At 39.7% G+C, this 19,185-nt stretch overlaps 1 protein-coding gene across 1 annotated transcript in view; it reads left to right on the top strand.

The window, feature by feature from the left end:
* traf4a (tnf receptor-associated factor 4a) overlaps nt 1-8,849 on the top strand; it is a 35,664-nt gene extending 26,815 nt beyond the window's left edge. Inside the window, exons 3-7 of the mRNA XM_042414083.1 lie at nt 2,182-2,286; nt 2,517-2,678; nt 4,239-4,400; nt 5,327-5,482; nt 6,098-8,849. Coding sequence (XP_042270017.1) covers nt 2,182-2,286; nt 2,517-2,678; nt 4,239-4,400; nt 5,327-5,482; nt 6,098-6,730 — 1,218 coding nt within the window. The 3' untranslated portion in view covers nt 6,731-8,849. The remainder of the gene's footprint in view (nt 1-2,181; nt 2,287-2,516; nt 2,679-4,238; nt 4,401-5,326; nt 5,483-6,097) is intronic.
* Nucleotides 8,850-19,185: the final 10,336 nt, after the last annotated feature.

The raw sequence follows: 19,185 nt of genomic DNA, 5'->3' as shown, positions 1-19,185 counted from the left end.
TGCAACACAAGGATAAGGGCTTAATTCTGAACTATGCATGAGAGACTTTAAGAGAACCAATGGACAAACTATCATCCTGTGTCTGAGGAGCTTTTGGCATCGACTGATTAGAGCTATTGGAGGGAAGACCACTGTGTAATTCTCCCATTCAGTTCGTTTTAGCCCGAATTAGCCATAGAGCCATTAACCCAGTGCTGCAGCAGGATCAGCGGGGCAGCAGTGCCGGTCTGTATGCTGTGCTGAGAGCGATGAAGGCGCCTGTAATGGCAGGGAGTCCCCACGGGAAGGATGTGCTTATAGCACACCTGCCAGACATTGTTATTTAGCAAGGCCCTCGCAGGCTCCCAGTCGCCTGCAAATTACCCCATGCTGGTGGTCTACTGTCAGGTTATTGTAATGCTCGCTGCACACTGTCCTTGGAAAAATGTGCACAAAAACAAGCTCACTCTGACAGAACAACCAGAGTGTTACAGTCATTAAAGGATTGTACTCCTGCTGCTGCTGCTGCTGTAGTAGTAGTAGTAGTAGTAGTAGTAGTAGTGTGGGATTGTGACCAACAATGGCTAAAGCAGACAGAATAAACCCCCAAGTTAGAGCTCCAAAGAGCTTAACCCGCCTGATCTGCCTGGGACTAAGTTATTAAAAGGTCATTATTTCCGTCCCCCTGCAGATTCCAAGACTGGAACAATAAGAGAGTGTTTCAGTTTGATTTAGAGGATTTTTCCCCTCTTTGCCTCTCCTCAAAGAATGTGATTATGGCAGCAAAATAGTACAGTAAGGCAAGCTTCTGTTTTAATGTTAGATATATCTGTGCTTGAAAAGTATTAAAACATGTTTGAAATATTCATCTAAACAGGTTAAGATTACATTTTAATACACTTATTAGTTCTGGCAGAGCAAAGGCATCTGTTAATCATAACGCAGCAGCTGTAAACACTGAGATAAGTGGAAGTGTTTTATCGTGGATGATTTTCCAAATTAACTTTTAATTTGACAGTGATGGCTCCCATGTTTCGGTGCAGAGGCACGTGTGTGCAGTCGGGCTGTTACTGAGCTGTTATTTGTTTAGAGGGCTGTTGTGACATTTTGAGGAAGTGGCTTTTCTTGTTTGACCAGTGCTCTGCTCTTGTGACAGCATGGGGGGATGGAGACGCAAGCAGAGCTGTAAATCCTCAGGACAGCAAACTGTAGGGGAGGATTTGGGGTGTTTGGGCAGAAAACTGACTCATCCCCATTGCTCAATGACTGGGGAAAAATAAATCTTTTCCTCTGCTGTCTCTGTCCGTCTGTCTCTCTTTCAAAGGTCCCATGAACCCACAAACTAACTCATTATCACTGAAGTGGCTGGCTCCACTCTCTGTTCTGCGAGTTTGCTGACACAATCTCAACAGTTTCCAGTGTGTGGATGAAAGGATGTATTTTTATCTCATTTTCTCCACTTAAGCAAAACTATTTAAACATTTCTAAAAACATGACTGACAGAGAGAAACAGTGACAATGTGGGTTAGTGGGCAAGCTTGAGAAAGAAAGCATGCAGAGAAAACTTAAAACATGAGGCTGGTGTTATTCTATATTTTTGTTATTGTGAACAAATCCCAGAAAAAGACCAAAACCAACTATTTACTTCCTTCCTTATTGTCTGTAACTCTCAGCTCCAAGCCCATTAGTTCCTACTGAATCTACTACTAAATATTTAGAAATGTGTGAGGCTTACTAATTTCCTAAAAAAAAGCTTGGCACTGTAGTTTTTACCAAATGTCACCCAAACATTAGTAAACACTGAATTTTCTTGGGAACTATTTTCAGCAGTGGATTGATACACATTTGGTTCTCTGGTGAGTATTTAATGCAGCAGGATGGTGTATGTGGGATTAATGAAGGAACATGTCACCCAGTGTAAAAGTGTTGCTCATTGATGTGTTTTTAATAGTTTTTTGACAACAATTAAATTTATCCTTTAAACTTCACTTTATTCAGTGTTAATGTATTGAAAAAGCTACTTGTATAGCTAGTTTTATGGGTCAACAGTGAAGTTTACGTGACAACCAGAGATAAAACTGTGACACAGGGGTCAAATACTGTTACATGCATATTCAGTAGACTCTTGACACACAGCTATATGAAATGTAAATGTACCTGGATCATCTGCAATACTGACCTCACCCTGCTTTTTTTCTTCAGATCTACCCGGACCCAGAGCTGGAGCAGCAGATCTTGGCGCTGCCCATCCGTTGCATCCACAGTGAGGAGGGCTGCCGCTGGACCGGCCAGATGAAGCAGCTGCAGGTGAGCATCTTTATATCCTCTTTGACTTTCCCATCATCTGCTTCCCCTCCTGCCATTCCCTTTCTTTTATCCCTGTTGCCTTATCAAACACTTTGGCTTGTGTGTCTCTCCCCTATACTTGATGCCTCCCTTCCTCACCTCTTGTTGTTTTCTAGCCTGGCTGAATGCCCAACCGTGGGTGTGATTGATTCTGATTATAAATTCCCTCTCTGTCCTTGTGCCTCCCTCAGGGCCACTTCTCCACCTGCGCCTTCAATGTTATACCCTGCCCCAATCGCTGCTCCGTCAAGCTGACGCGCCGCGACCTGCCCGACCACCTGCAGCATGACTGCCCCAAGCGCAAGGTCAAGTGCGAGTTTTGTGGCAGCGAGTTCACCGGCGAAGCCTACGAGGTAAACAACAAGACCAAACCTGTTTTTATTTAGGTACAACTCAGCAAGAACTTGACGTAAATAACCTGAGTGACGCCTCATCATTTCCATGCCTGTATGAAAGACGTCTTTGTGAAAAGCAGCAGGAAAGACTAATGCACGAGTCTCACTGCCTCCAGAGAGTGTTGGTCTGTTTTGAAATAACATGTGTGTTGGCCAAAGGAAAGAAGTTTTGACTGGGTCTTTCATACTGGATGTGTTTTCCTCCATGAGGAGGCTGAAGTACCACAGAGTCTCCTCACGAACACCTCTGTCATTTCTACCAGGCTGCCCCTCCTCTGTTTACTCTGGCCCACATGGTCTCCCCTGTGCACACACCGACAGGGGCATTAATCCACCTTTTGGCTTCCACATTGGAATTACTCGTGTTTAGGACGGTGTATATTTCAAAATGTTTTAATAGCAGTCCCCAGTCTAATACTAAAGTTTCAGTACCTATACCACTGCATAACTTTTGTCCATAGTAAACACATTTTCTACAAAATCTTTTTTCCTTTGAGCAAAGTAAGACAAACTTTTCAAGGTGTCATTCCTACAGAACATACGGTACAGCATAGTCGGGCTGAATGACTAGATGACTAGACATGACTAGACGACAGGCTATAACATAATAAATTGTCACACTGATGATTTGTTGTGCTGGCCTGCTCTTTTTATGTTGTCTGGATCGACCACTTAATTCTGATTGATTCTGAGGGTTGTCCTCATGGCTTAGGGGTTAAGACACCAACCATGAAACATTTCCTGTCATTTCCCATCTAATAAAGGCACAGGACTGGTTTGTTGAACACCTAGTTAAATGTCATTAAGTGTTGTACACGTTCTCACTTTAAATATAAGGATTTCAGTCAATTTACTTGTTAGAATAAATAAATAAATTCATTAATTTTAGTAAATTTAGGTCAGTAAGATTCTAGCATTTTTCGTAGTTGGACCAGACAACATAAAATAAATAATTTAAATCTGGTAATAACTGATTAAAGTAAACAATACTACGAATCTGTCTGAGGATTCAGTGACAAAGTTGGGTAGGTGATAATTGTCAATACCCAGTTTAGGAACCAGAACACGGTATCGAACAGACCTCCTACATTAACCCTCTAAGTGGCAAATTGTTAGCTTTTGATACTCTCAACACTTGAGCTTATGTGCACTTTTTGATTGTTACTCAAAAAGTATCCAGTGCATGTGATGTTTCACCTTTACATATCAACAGTAAACATCTCATCGTGAGAAACGATTATTTTACGGGTTACTTATTTATTAAGCCATTACTTTATATAGTATTTGTGAAAATCCTCTTTTTTACTACATGTAATCATATTTCATCAAAACTAAACCTACAGCCTCATTGCTTTCAGAAAAATATATATTTGTTAATTAAAATGCTGTTTTCGAGCTAAGAAAACTGAAGCATATATACTGCATTTTGGTAAAATGTAACACCTACAGTATTTCTAGTATGGGTTGACTGTGTGACCGGGTTCTAAATTGTGATCATGTGTTTCGTTTCTATCGCAGAACCACCAGGGTGTGTGTCCCCAGGAGAGTGTTTACTGTGAGAACAAGTGCGGGGCGAGGATGATGCGTCGTCTGCTGTCCCAACACAGCATGGCGGAGTGTCCCAAACGCACACAGCCCTGCAAGTACTGCGGGAAAGAGTTTGTCTTTGACACAATCCAGGTCAGTTTAACACAGCGTTTACAATCTGAATCTCTATTTTTTTTCCCACCAAAATGACTGTGCAGATTCTCTGTTAGTAGTGAAATAACTTCATCACATTTGGCATGATTGAGCCAGTTTAGTGCCAAGGTATATTCTCTCTCAAAAGCCGGTGTCATTGTACCTGTCATCCATCTTTTATGTGACTCATAGAGAGTTTTCCAGGCTCAGTAGAACAGGATGGCACAGAGCCCACTGTAGCTGTAGGATGCTGCCTTTCATGGTGTCACTGTCCTGTGGCAGCTGCTTGTTAGTGTGAGCTGCTGTTTTGCTGTCTGGATTTTTATCTAGAAGCACCTGCCTCTACGCACATCTGGCCCGAGGCTGAGCAGTCATTCTCCCCTCCCCCAAGATGTAATATATCAGTCCTAGACACAGTTTTTTATGATACATTGATCAACTTGTGTTTGTGTTAAATTGCGCCAACAATTTTATTTTTATACATTTTGCCTCCTAATATGATGTTTATGGGGTTTTTTTGTGACTTTCTAGTGGTATCGGATAATAAATTACCATTTTATATTGGCAATTTAACACTAAACATGTATCGCCTTTTGCTACCATTCAGTCCATTGTTTACCCATTAGCTGTTGAGTGTTTCATGACATTGATTTCTGGATTTTCGTTGATGCATTGATTAGCAGGGCTTTGCATATCTTGCTGGCAGCATGGTATGATTTTGCTCTGTAGCCTCAGGCTGCATGATCAATTGTTTTCTGTGTATTCTAGTCTATTTTTGCCCCCTCATTTTTAATGCATTTTTTTAAACTCTCAAGGACTTTTTTTCCCCCTGGGCAACCATTAAGTTGTGACCATGTGTGTGTTATTATCACTCATGGTGTCGGACAGCACTGTATATATTAACATTGTCCTTGACTCCTCAACAGAACCACCAGTACCACTGCCCTCGCTTTCCTGTCCAGTGCCCAAACCAGTGTGGCACACCCAACATCGCCCGAGAAGACCTGGCTAACCATGTGAAGGACAACTGCGGCAGCGCTCTCGTTCTCTGCCCTTTCAAAGACGCCGGCTGCAAGCACAGGGTAAGACGGACCCACATCACTTAACCTGAAAAGATTATTTCTGCCTTTGGAGGATTTTTCTTGTTAGTTCCAGTGTTGATATACTAATAAAGCTCCAGGCTTGTTTGTCTGTGTTGTTAACATGCAATTCTTTCCTTATATTTCCTTAATATCCATGCTCACCCGGTCCAAAGCAATGATTTTTTTCCATTTTCAAACATACAGCGCTGTGCCTGTAGGCTCTATTTTAATGAGAGCAACACTTCTATATTCTGACAGCACGTTTCTGTCTATTTTTGAAACTGACGTCAATTTGAGAAAATATGGACACGCTTGGGGAAGAGCGGCAGATGAGCATCATACTCGCTCTGCGCTTTGTTAGAAATGACAAGACATCTGGAAAGCTTGATGTGGAGTATTTAGATGGCCTGACAGAAAGGAAAAGTGGGATGACCATTAAATAAAATAATCCAAATGTCCATCTTCATCCTCTTCAGTGTACGGCAGAATTATAAATAGAAGATGATCTACAGATGCAATATTCAGCTGTGTATGTGTTAAATCTGTATGTAGTACAAATATTCTCACTGTGCAGCAGCTTCTGCATAATTGATCTCTTTGTTGTCTCTCTGGCAGTGCCCCAAACTGGCTATCGGTCGTCATCTGGAAGACACCACTAAGTCTCACCTGACTATGATGTGTAACCTGGTGGGCCGCCAGCGGCAGGAGATCCTGGAGCTGCGGAGGGAGATGGAGGAGCTGTCCGTCAGCCACGACGGCGTTCTCATCTGGAAACTCAACGACTACTCCCGCAAACTCCAGGAGGCCAAACTCCGAAGCAACCACGAGTTCTTCAGCCCGCCCTTCTACACTCACCGCTACGGCTACAAGCTGCAGGTCTCGGCCTTCCTGAACGGGAACGGCAGCGGCGAGGGCTCCCACCTCTCTGTCTACATTCGCGTGCTGCCCGGTGAATACGACAACCTGCTGGAGTGGCCCTTCTCCTACAAGGTGACTTTCTCCATCCTTGACCAGAGCGACCCGTCGCTTTCCAAACCCCAGCACATCACCGAGACGTTCAACCCCGACCCCAACTGGAAGAACTTCCAGAAGCCCTGCAGCAGCCGCAACTCGCTGGACGAGAGCACCCTGGGATTCGGCTACCCCAAGTTCATCTCGCACGAAGAGATCAAGAAGAGAAACTACATCCGAGACAACTGCATCTTCGTCAAAGCTTCTATAGAGATTCCCCAGAAGATAATGGCTTAAGATCCGATCTTTGTCTTTTTATGAAGGAGAAAGATGGGTTATGAACTGGAACTGACACTTAACCTTGAAAACTTCTACACACTTACCCTTTAGATACTTTCTGCCCTTACAGCCTCTCCACCACAGAGCTTGAAGCGAGTCTGTTTGGCTGTGTGAGCTGACTCGGAGGACCTTGATATATCACAGAGGAGAAAGCGTTTGGTCTGCAGAACCATCTCTCTCTGGTGTTTCTTTTTTTAATTTTTTTTATCTGTTTGCTGACCTTTATCACAGTCTACAACAAAAAGCCTTGGAAATCAAACAGTGCCTAGAGAGTTTATCTTAAGTTATATTTTTGTTGTTATTTCCGCAGTACAGATGTAAAAGATTATGAAAATGATATAAAATAGGGGTGAAGGGCTTCACTAAGCCTCTGCACTTAGAGTAGAACGAAAGTTAGAAGCTGGTTAGAGACGTCCCGTTTTATCTGGGGTGATCTAAAGAAGAGGGAGCTCAGCAGACTCAAGCTCAAGCCCAACTGCCTTTTGTTTACATGCTCGTACAGTATACTCCCACTGATCCCTTAACAAACACAGAGCCCTTGGTAAGAGACTACTTGTGAGGTTTGTGTACACACGAACAATCACATCAGTGTTTTCAGGTGAGAAACTTGCAGCATCAACCTTGGTGATTTTCGTGTTTTACATTAAAAAAAAATGAAACTTTTGGACTTTGGCATATACAACTTAAAGAAAAAAATGAAATGCAACTGTCAAGCTGTATTTTTTTTTATTTATTTTTTTTTAAGTTGACAAGATTTTCACCCGACAACGGCGAAGTTGCAGATCCATCTCTTCTAGTTAACTGCGCCCATCACAGGAACTGTCTGTGATTTGTGTTTGTAGGTAGTTCAACCCGGTCGTGAATAGCTTCAGGAGAGCGCCGTTGTACCAAACACACACTTCATAGTGACCCTATGAGGCTTCGTGTCTATTGTGGAGTCCATCAATAGGAGGAAAAGAAAAAAGCACCTTTCGTCGGTCTTCAGATGAGCAGAGCAGACAAAGAGGCCAGTCAGACTTGTCGGAGAACATGTGCATTTAATAGTGAAGGAAAAGCCATGTGGCCTTTTTATACAGTATGTCTTCGCATGAGGGTTTTGTGGGGGGGTGTGTGGGGGGCGGGCAGGTAAACATAAACACATGCATGCTTCATGTGCTACCACCTGGACCACATTTTTGTACTGTAACCTGTTTTCTTGAAATCCTCTCCCATTGATGGCTATTTTGTCTCTTTCTTTGGACAGTTTGAGAGTTGGCAAACTGTCAAAAAGAATTTTTTTTTTGTTTTGTTTTGTTTTGTTTTATATACAGAAAATGTGAACGCCGTTGGTAATCTAACCTATAAAGACAATGTTTTGAATCATCAGAACACTTGGCTGTGAAGTGTATTGTTTTACTTAGCCTGGGCATGGATGGTGCACGGAGGCTGTTTGAAAAAGATGGTTAATGAAATGGTCTCTGCAAATATGTGGGTGTCTCGGGACTGACTGCACCTTTGTTGTTACCATGGTCACCGGTGTCTATCTTCAGCTTGGCACACAATGTGATGACGAGGAGCGGGTGAAGGAAATCAGCCCAGTGCAACACACCTGTCTCCATCACAGCACCATCCGAGAGGTGGAGGACTTTGATTCTACAGTACACTCATGATGTATGTGAATACTAATGTAAAAATGCAGAAGCACATTCTGTCTTTTTATTATTATACATGGAAAAAAAATCCTGATTTCTTGTCATAATACCAGCTGATATTTTACAGTGATTTAAAGAAGTGAGAAGATTTTTTGTAAGATTCTGTATTTTTAAAAATGCTTAGCTGTTTTATACAAACACTTTTCGTTGGAGAGTCGGGGTTGACTTTGGGAATTTTCAGACCCTTTCGTCTCTTGGACATTTGGATAATTTGTTTGTCCGTGTGGTTTGAGCCTCACATATTCTGTCTGTGTTATCTCCTCTTAAAAGTATTTATTTTAAGGAGCCGTCATGTGAGTTTGTACAGATGGCACAAATGTTTTAATATGTTGATTGATGAGTGCTTGTCAATTTCTTAATTGAAAATAAAATACCATATATTATAAGTGTTTCTCGTTTGCATTTTATTAAAAAAATCACTTTATAGCAGCTTTTTCTTAATTTGTCAGACATCTTATGCTGCAGCACGACGTCTTTTAGTCAGGCTGTGTACATTATAGGTGAAGTTCCAAAAACTCCATAATCCAACTTGAAACAGTCTTTAAAGATCCTCTCCAGACACATTTGAAAACATATACATTTACTCTGCTTCGAATAATAATTTGTCTGATATGGATTTTCCTTGTTGGATTTTCCTGGTGTACCTTGTTAGAAGTTCAAATTCAAATGACATCTACTCTTTCTACCTCATTAAATATCCAGAATCTAGGAATATGCAAATATTTTTCATTTCAAAAGTTTAACTACCGGACACAAGATGTCTCCTACATCAGTTTGAAGTCAGTTTGTAGTGTTTGTGCACTGAAGGTTTCAAGTTTCTACATCACACTTGTACAAGTTGCATACTGAACCAGACCAGTTCAGATCTCAGTTACTAAGATCTACGTAGACTCCGCAAAGTTTCCCTTTAGTGAGGACAATTTTTAAAAAGGAAACATTTACTGTTACAGAAATATTTGCCGATCATATCAACCAACCAGACATAAATGGTTTTGTTAAAGGATTTGGCTGGCGATTTCCTATATTTTTCCTATTGTCAACAAATCTCATGTGCAGAGCCAAACCAACAATGAACTCATCCTACTTACAAGTATCGTACGTTCATTCAAAGTCTGATATATCTTATTCCTCTGTGCTGTAGAGCTCTGTTGTTGTCCAAAAACTATTAAAAACACGTCAGTGAGTCACACTGTTCCACTGGGCCTCTGAAGAGAGCAGTTAATGTAGCTTGTAGCTAAAAACGGCTCCAAAATAACAGCGATAAGATCAGCCTAGTATCACCAAATGGTGTAGGAATAATATGCCAAGTTCTTAAGTCATCGCGTGTTATGACTATGCATTTGTTGCTTTTCACATATCATTTCACGCCATTTAGGTTGTAAATTCAGTCAACAAAAACGACCTGTAGTGACATTTGAGTGACAGGGGAAGTGACGCATTTCAGATGACGTCAATATAATGTGACTTTCTTTTCTTTTATAAGGTGATTTCGACTTATCAGGAGGAGGCGGCAAAAAGTTGCAAAAGCAGCAGCAGAGGCAGTTCGGCTCAAAAAAAAAGTTCCAGACATACAGTATATCTGATGAATTCACAGTGGCTCATTTGTTTTATTCCCACGTCATCACCTACTAAACGATCGAGGTTAGATGTGAGTGTAGTTTCTGTCCTGCCTTTTGTCGTCCCCACTTCTTCTCTACTCGAGATGGAGAGAAGTGAAGCAGCAGAGGAAAGGGGGCAGAGGAAGTGAGGCAGACACTAGCCCTGCTTTGAAGCGATGCCAGGAGTTTGCATTAGCTTGCAGTTTGGATGATGTTCAGTGCAGCAGGATTTAGGGGAGAGGAAAATGAGCTTTTAACGTCAAAGTCACTGAGAGGTCCCGCAGGAAGACAGTCCTGTTTTCCACTTACTGTACAATAGCTGGCCAAAGTCTTCCTAAAACTTATAATCTCAACTCTCTCGGCCTGCTTTTTTCTCTCTAAAAATGAAAACAACATCTGTTTTAGGAACACAGCATGACATTTCTCCATTTCTGTTCAACATCTTCCTTCAAAATTGAGAAAAATGGATCTTGGGTGAAACTTATTTTTCATTCAGGATAGCTGTTTACTCTGTTAAATGTAAGTTTCCCCACTGTGAGAAGGATCATTCATTTCAGGGAGGGGTCCTCTGGTCAGGACAGTCCCCTTTGTCTCTCCTCAAGCGAATACAGAAAGTTAATAGCTGAAGTTGAAAAGTCATACTCAAAAGCCATACTGACAGCCTCAAACTTTCCTGGCACAGGGTGTACAACACACAACCCTTTGCCGCTTCAGGGCAATGCAGAATGAAAATAGTAACAGTTAATTACATGTTCGCTAGCTCTATGTTTCCCATGCAGAGCAGAGCAGAGTCACGTGTGGTTCGGTGTACAGCACTGCCCTTTGGCTTTGCTCTACTTCAAATGACCCTCTGCTCGTTTGGTAAATGATTAGCAGGTACAGTCACGTTCTCATACACACTGTGCACACATCATTGTCGTTCCATCTCAGTCAGCTCACCCGGCCTTTGGTCAACGTATGCTGAAAGTCAGATGCCAGCTGGGTTAAAGGAGGAGAAGGAGGTAAAGGCGGAGAAGGGCCTAACCCATGCGGCTTTCCTCGGCAATAAAAAAACAGCACATCAAAGAGGAGCTGTGGTTTATGAAGCGGTGCCATGCTGTCATCCCTCATGCGGAAGTTAAACAATTCTGCCTCAGTGCAGGAACTGAACCGGGGTGGTATGTGTGTGAGCTGGTGAATCGGTGTCCTACAGCAGTGAAAGAGCACAGTAAACATCTGAGCCACACAGCAGGAGTTTCCTCATGGACACATCATCTGACAAGAAGCTCACTGGTGGAATTTAGGGAGAACTGGGACGAAAGTAGCTTTTCAGATAAATGTCATTTTAAAAGCTGACGTTAAAGACAGAAACTAATTTCCATTGTGATCAACAACTCAGGTGTGTTCTATCAATACCAGGTGTTATTTTGTACAAAAGTGTAATGACTTAATTTGACTTTGAATGGAAGTTGCGCATTGTTACTTTTGGCCAGTAGAGATGTTAAAGTATCGTACCAGAAGCTTAAAATGATCGTATTTTGAGGAAAATTATCATACATGAGTCATAACCAAGAGAACAAATAGGTGTAAATGTCTAATTTCAGAAAACACATATTTATTGAGAGGAGTGACTTTTTGACACTTCCTACAAATCTGTTAAAAGAAAAAAAAAATGCTGACGTAGCATAGAAGGGGGTACTCTTTTAGGACTCACTCAAATAAAAATGTCCCATCATTGAAAAGAAAAGCATAGATGTTCATTAAACTAAGGAACAAAAACATTCCTGCATGTTTGTTGGCGATGATTACTTACTCTCCCCTCACTCTCTCCGCACTGTCCTCACCTTCCTGTTCAGCACTCATTTTCTTTGCTCTTTTTCACATGGGTAGCAGTAAGCTATCTCTCACGCAAACTCTCGCAGGAGAGCGACAGCCGTGCTCGTGAGTCACATTCATCATCACAGCAAGCATGATTGCCTGGAAGGATATCACATGAGAAGAGAAGAAGAGATGTGTAAACATAGATGTAGCATCCATATTTAACTATCCTGATTGTGTCAGGAAATTAATTAAGATGAGATAGCCTAGACTGATTACAACTACTAACACTAAGTATCACAAAATGATCAAATTATTGTACATTATGGGCATTATTGATCATACATCGCACAGTGGGCAAAATTATCATACAAATACAATAATTATTGTACATCTGGAACCGTTGTTTTCGACGCCATCAGTTGTGACGAAAATAACACATGGGTGGGCTAAAAGTAACGCAATAGTATGAATTGTTTATATTATTCTTGTTTCTATTAAAAATGTCTGGCAATGTCCTTGTTAATATGTAATTGCACAAATATGATGTCTTTTATCTTAATAAAAAATTATTACATTTAATTTTTAGAATAGGGCCTAACAATCAGTGATGCGCATTTGGATTTCTTTTTCAGACCTGTAAAGATCAGCCCATGTTGATGCAATATGACATACACATGTTTTAATAAATGCTGTAACACAGTGTGACATTGTGATAAGGTTTTAGATAACAGCCTGCCTGCAAATTAAAGTGTGTGTAATTATTTTGTACATACATGGTACCAGTGAAGTACTTTCTGGTTAACTACCTATAGGTAAAAGTTATGCTAATTCATCCTGAAGACATAAAGGTACCAAATTTCATGGCAATTCATCCAGTAGTTGTTATTTCAGATAACAAGTAACTGACTGACAAACCAACATGGTCACCCTGATGGCTAATAACAGCTAGCATGGTACATAAAAATATATACATATTTTAAAGCTAATGTTTTGTTCCCTGAGAAACAATAATGTACACCATTTTAATAGTAATAAGTACTTTGTATTTATCACACCTCTGTTTGTCTTCCTCCACCAGCTCCATTTGGCGGCTCACATCAAGTTAAAGCTTTGATGCTTGCCTTCAAGGCGACCAATGGAATTGGTCATCAGGCCATTTGTTCTGGTCAGCAAATGAACAACATATGGTATATAATATGTAATATCATCACTCCCTGGTACAAAATCACTGTCTAGACTCATCTCATTTGTGGTTCTGCGATGAGTTACCCAGCTCTGTACAGTCTGCTGACTCACTTAGTGCATTCAAGAAACGCCTGAAAACTCAGCTCTTCCATAAACACCTCAACACTTGAGCCTCTTTAACCTTTTAGTTTTTTATTATTATTTCACTTCTTTCTTCTTGTTTATGGTATTTCTTATGCACTTGTCTAGTTTCAGTTGTTTCTTACTTAATAATAAAAAAAAACTTCTGTCTAGTACTCTTTCTCATTACACTTGATAAGTTGAGATATGTACCACGGCACTTTTGAGTCACTGTCCTCTAATGCTTGATTGTCTTGTCTAACTTCACTTTAGAAAAAAGTATCTGCCAAATGACAAAATGTAAATAAAAATTTAAATGTATTTAAAAACTTTTTGCAGAACTTAAATAGATGATAAGTACTTTCATTGTAATATCAGCACTGTTACCACATTTTAAACATTTTTCTTGTCTTACTTTGTATCCAGTACAATATTCAAGTATCCCTTAATTATTATATAGTAGTAATTAGAAACAGTTACAAACAGATTTGTTTTCCTCTTATTCTCCAACTTCCCTTGGACTTACAGTCCTGTATGTACCCAGTAAGTATGATGCCTCACTATGTACTGAAATGTTAACAAATTCTCAACAATGATTGTGTGCTTACCTGAAAAGTGTTGAGAATCAAATCACCATATCAAGTTATTTGACTTTCTTGCACAGTCAGTCTTGGTTTATCCAAAATCTAATCTTTGATTACTCATCCACCACACTCACTCCTCCCTAACTAAAAGACATAAGATGTGAGTCATTCCACTTATCTGCAACGAAACTGAAGCAGCTGCCAAAGTGTACATTTTTGTACATTATTTGTGAATATTGAGTGTGTACACTAACAGATATCTCATACATGAATAATTTAAAAAATGTCTGAAACACTCAGTTGAGACCCTGACCACATACGAGTCATCTAATTCAATGAGAGCCCGGCTTGATACTCTCACTGTAGTGTGTGTGTGAGGCCTCATTTTCAGATTGATTTAACAGCTTAAAAGGCAACAGACATTAAGATACTGAAGGCATGATTTATCTTATTTCTCAATAAACTCCCATCAAAGTGTTCCCAAGCACCTTGCTCTTTGATCACACACTAGATGACGCAGAGTTATGGACCACAAATGCTATGATGAGGTTATCTGACCATGCTGCCCTCACTGATGACAACCAGGTTTGTGCTGACGTCTCTGGTGCAACAGCTGGAACGCACAGAGTCCAAAGAACGACCAAAATACGCCTGGATGATTTATCATTTAGAGAAAAAAAAAAGAAAAAGACAGCCTCTCCTGTGTATTGATTTATGCATTCCCTCTGATGTACGTCCATCCATCCAGTGAGTGATTGATAGTTTTCATCTCTTTTTAAAGCCAGTCGAGTAAGACCAGAAGCAGTGACCTGGGGGTCAAAGGTCAGTCAGACACTCCGTGGCCACCAGCCAGGACGATGCTGCCGGGCCTGGATCAATTTCTGGTCTGGATTACTGGAATAATACTCTAACCTTGGGGGAAGGGACTGGAGGCGTTCACAGACAATTCGCTCACCCACACAAGTCAATAAAATCTCTGATTGATCATAAATCATAAAACATAAATATGCTATAAATACTTTATGTTTGATTCTGGTTTATAGACACACAGTACATACAGCATCAGAAAGTCATCACAACACATTAAAAAAAAGCTAAAATGTTTCTTCTGTTAAAGAGATGCACTTGCTGAAACCTCTTGTTGCAAACATACTGTAAGGATCCAGCTGCAGATTACACCACATGGAGTCTGAGAATGTTTTATTATTTTTCCCAGGGCTTCAACACGTTGCAGTTGTCCAACATTTCAATTGGTTTCAGCAACATCGAGATTACACACTGCAGAGAAATGACATCTGCTGTGGTAATCATCAATTACTGATATTTGATTTGATTTGTGTTTTGCGAAATGTAAAGGATTTAAGCGTGTGCAAATCTGCTGTGTGTTTGAAAAGATGTGGAAAATACCAAAGAGGTGGTAACTAATTAAACATGCCTTTCTATATTTCTATTTATCTGCTGATTTCCCTTTACTGTTAAGTTTGAGCGTATCGCTGTTGTCTCTTCACTTGGAAACACTAATCTAATCCAGGCAAGATTTTTCTCCTATCTCTTGTTCAATAAGTCATTGGTAGTTTGAATATTCTTTAAAGCATACAGATAAACCAGTATGTGATATATGTGTGATGACTCTCTGACGGCTCTGATGCAAACAAGCAGAGAGGTGTGAGAGTCTGTCAACTGCTGTTTATATACTGTGAGAGAGAAGAGTGTGTTTTTGGCATGTGGTCTCCTGATGTCAGTACACAGCTTAATAGAAAAACTGTGATATGAGCATTCAAATTAATATTATGGTCCTTGTTGGTTGTATGGACAGACACACAATTAGGTGTAATGAAGAAGTTAACAGGAGAATAAATTATAAAAGTTTGCAACCTAATGTAGCCTTAAGGCTAAAATAGCAAAAATGTAAGCAGAGTTGGTTCTCTGCTGCTATAACAAAAAAAAAAATCACTATCAAATTTATAGTTTCTGCATCTTTTAATGAGCCTGATATTCCATCCTTGATCTCCAGCTGTAATGTTTTCTCCTGACTGAATTGTGTAATTAAACAAACTATTACTGCAAGCAAATCAAAAACATTTCCAAGTATTGCACAATCATGCATGGCACGCAAACTGTTGTTTGTGAGTAAAATGCAGCACAGAGGTTGAACATTGCATTGGCGAAAGCTCAGTCGCCCATTGCTTAAAATTATCTTGATGCAGTCTGTGAATTTCTTTTTGAGCCATGTTCTCTGTGAACATCAACAAACTCCCATGGACTGGCATTTTAATAAGCACCTTTTCAGATAAAACTGTGCATGTTTAACTTTCATGGCCATGCCTACAGTGTGTATGCGGTTTCAGTCGGTGAACCTGAAAGGACCCACCGCTGACCGTTGCTTACATGAGTCAACATTCATGATGACAAATCATCCCAGCAGCGTGTGAACCACTGGAGGCTTCCTGGTCATGCCCATCAAAACCACAGTTGAAGAATGTCACAATGACTGTACTGTGTGTCCCTCATGGCTTTGTGTCCCTCTTGTTTTTCAAATTCCCCTGCAACCGAGGCTGATATTTGATTTCAGTTGTATCCGAAATGAAAAAGAAGAGCTTTCTATTTATAACTAAATCTAAATCAGTCCAATATTATTAATAACATTCTTTTAAAAGACATGACTGTGGATGTTTTTCTTATTGTTAACAAATCTCATGTGCAAAGCCAAGTCAACTATGATTTGATCTACTTACAAGTATTGCGTGTGTATCCAAAACCTGAAATATAGTATTCCTCTGTGCTGTAGACCTCTGATGTTGTCCAAAAAACTATTAAAAACACGTAAGCTAGCCACACTGCTGCACTGAGTGACATGTTCCATCATTATGAAGAGTTTCATCACATTAGTTTGTTTAGAAATCACTCCAAAGAGTAATAACAGCGATCACGTTTTCACCCTCTGGAAAGTAGTTCAGTGTATGGCAGACGCCACTGCGCATAGTAGTTTTTGGACAACAAATGAGGTCTACTGCACAGAGAAATATGATATATCAGGCTTTGGATACACACACAATACTTGTTATTAGATCAATTCAACGTCGGTTTGGCTCTGCACATGAGATTTGTTGACAATAAAGGAAAATATAGAAAATCGCCAGCCAAAACCTCCAGTAATCATTCTCACAGTGACAGTAATCTTATTTGGATTGGGAAAGAGTAAATTAAATCAAAATGTGTTTGTTGTCTTAACAGGCTTTGTACTGAAAATGCTTTTCTTTTCAGTTCAGGACATAAATCTTCAAGTTATTTTGCTGAATGCTACATGGCTACCAGACACTAAATAAGGTAGCATTGTAGCTAAACTATTGTTATAGTACGTTTCCCCACTATTAATGGATTACTGGTCAAATTTATCTTTTTTTTGTGTTGTGTCTGTCGAAAGTCTTCATGTAGGTTTTCAGGCTACATGTGGCTATTTTCCCACTCATCCATAGTCAAACAAACTTGTGTTTCCTGTAATGTATTTGTCATTGAGTTTGACCTTGATTAACTTAGATACCAGGAGTCCATAGGATTAAATAGCCAATCCTGAAAAAAGATATAGCACGGAAGATTTGGTGCAGATTTTCTTCACAAATATTTCCAAGTAAAAGCATATAGTTAATGTTTTGTTTGGAGGTACATTTTCCCCAAAAATAGACTGCCAATACCTTGTAGCGAATATACATGTAAACAGAACATATAAATGAAGTTTAATATAATTCAATTGCTTTTTTAATAGTAAAAGTAGCATTAGACCATTACATTACACATCAGAACTTTGGCTTAAGCATCCAGTCCACACCCTGTAGCCTCTCTTCCAGTAGCCTTAGAGGGATATCTTTTTTGATGAAACAAACAACACATTTGGAAAAAACTTTATGCAGCTCCAATGTGGCTTAAATAGCAAGCCTATGGGTCATGAGCCATTGAGCTCACCCAAAAGAGGGGTGTGTCTCTATTTCAGTATTTTTGGGAGGAGCTGCTATATTAGTGATGTTTGTGTCAACGTCTTTCTTTTCACGCTCTGTCACATAATCTCTTCTTTTTCTTTCAACTACTGACTGAAACAATGTCTGTTTTCACTCTGCGTGACATCTGTATCTACTGCTTTTTGTCCCATCTTGTTAGCCAACTGTCTGATACTCTGCATGCTGAAAGATAGATTTCCTCAGAAATTCAACTAAAATACTCATCAACCAGAATTAGCTCAATCTTGGATTTAACCATTGCCACCCCAGAATCCTCTCACTGCTAAGCACAGTGTTGTGTTGTGCTTGTGGATACAAATCTCTTTGGCCTGAGGTCCTGCAGATAATCTTAACTCCAGCCTTTAGCCCCTAAGTAATGGCTTTCTGTGGCTCCAACCATGCAACCCATAATCTGGCCGTATGGTAAAAGGCCACATGGCAGATACATGAGCAGAGGAAAAAAGAGTCCAATCTAAAATAGAAGTTTTATGGGTTTTGACCTATTTTTATCTCCCAGATTCTGAAGTTTAACATTTTACTAGCAGGTACAGGCTGGCCACATGTGACATACTGAGTTATTTTTGAACGTGATGACACTGTTTTCTTACACGTCCATTCATCCTAAACCTCTTACCCTCCACACATGAGGCATTAGTCTGATTAGGCAATTAAACTTACAGTAATGCCAATAACTAAGAGTAGTCTGTTGATTTTCAGTACGTGTTAAGATGTACACACTGATATTCAATGTACAGTAAACAGTGTTGTTTGTTGGGAAGGCCAGACATGTCATACAACATGTTTAATCAAATTTGGCTTGGTATACCTCTGCTATGAAAACCACAGTTATCTTTATGTAAGGCTGCATCACAACAAAGCAGCAAGTGAATATTATTTTGGTTTGATTATTATTTTTTAAAAAAAACCCCAAACTAGACATGTAAAGGACCATACCAATGTTTTTTTTTTGTTTTTTTTTTATCATTTAGCACATTTAAACAAATCATACTTTGCAAATAACAATTTTTCAAACCATGCTGTCTTTGAAATTTTGATGTACTTTGTTTTCTTTTCATGGTATTTGATTGGTTTACTTTAATGGGATGAAAATCATTTAACGGACATCTGAAACTTGTTTAAACTGTGGACATCAAGTATGCTTTATTTTTTATCTACTTTGTATCCCTTTTGTTATTTTTGTCAAAGTTACATCATGGTTGTGAAATCTGTGCTTAAACTGCAGTGTCACACGCCTATAATGTGTGACAGAAATTAATGCAAACTTGATGTTTACTGTGATGGATTACACAACAGAAGTAACTTTTGATAGTGGCATGTAGTTGATTTTCATGCTGAAGTAAATGGAAAGCAATGGTTGCCTGGAACACTAGAAATAATACTCACCTGCAGTTAAAAATGGTTGACAAAAATGTAAAGTATGTA

Source organism: Thunnus maccoyii, chromosome 6, assembly GCF_910596095.1.
Source record: "Thunnus maccoyii chromosome 6, fThuMac1.1, whole genome shotgun sequence".
Taxonomy (NCBI): domain Eukaryota; kingdom Metazoa; phylum Chordata; class Actinopteri; order Scombriformes; family Scombridae; genus Thunnus; species Thunnus maccoyii.
Note: the sequence above shows the minus strand (reverse complement) of the source record. Positions and strands in the feature narration are given on the sequence as shown.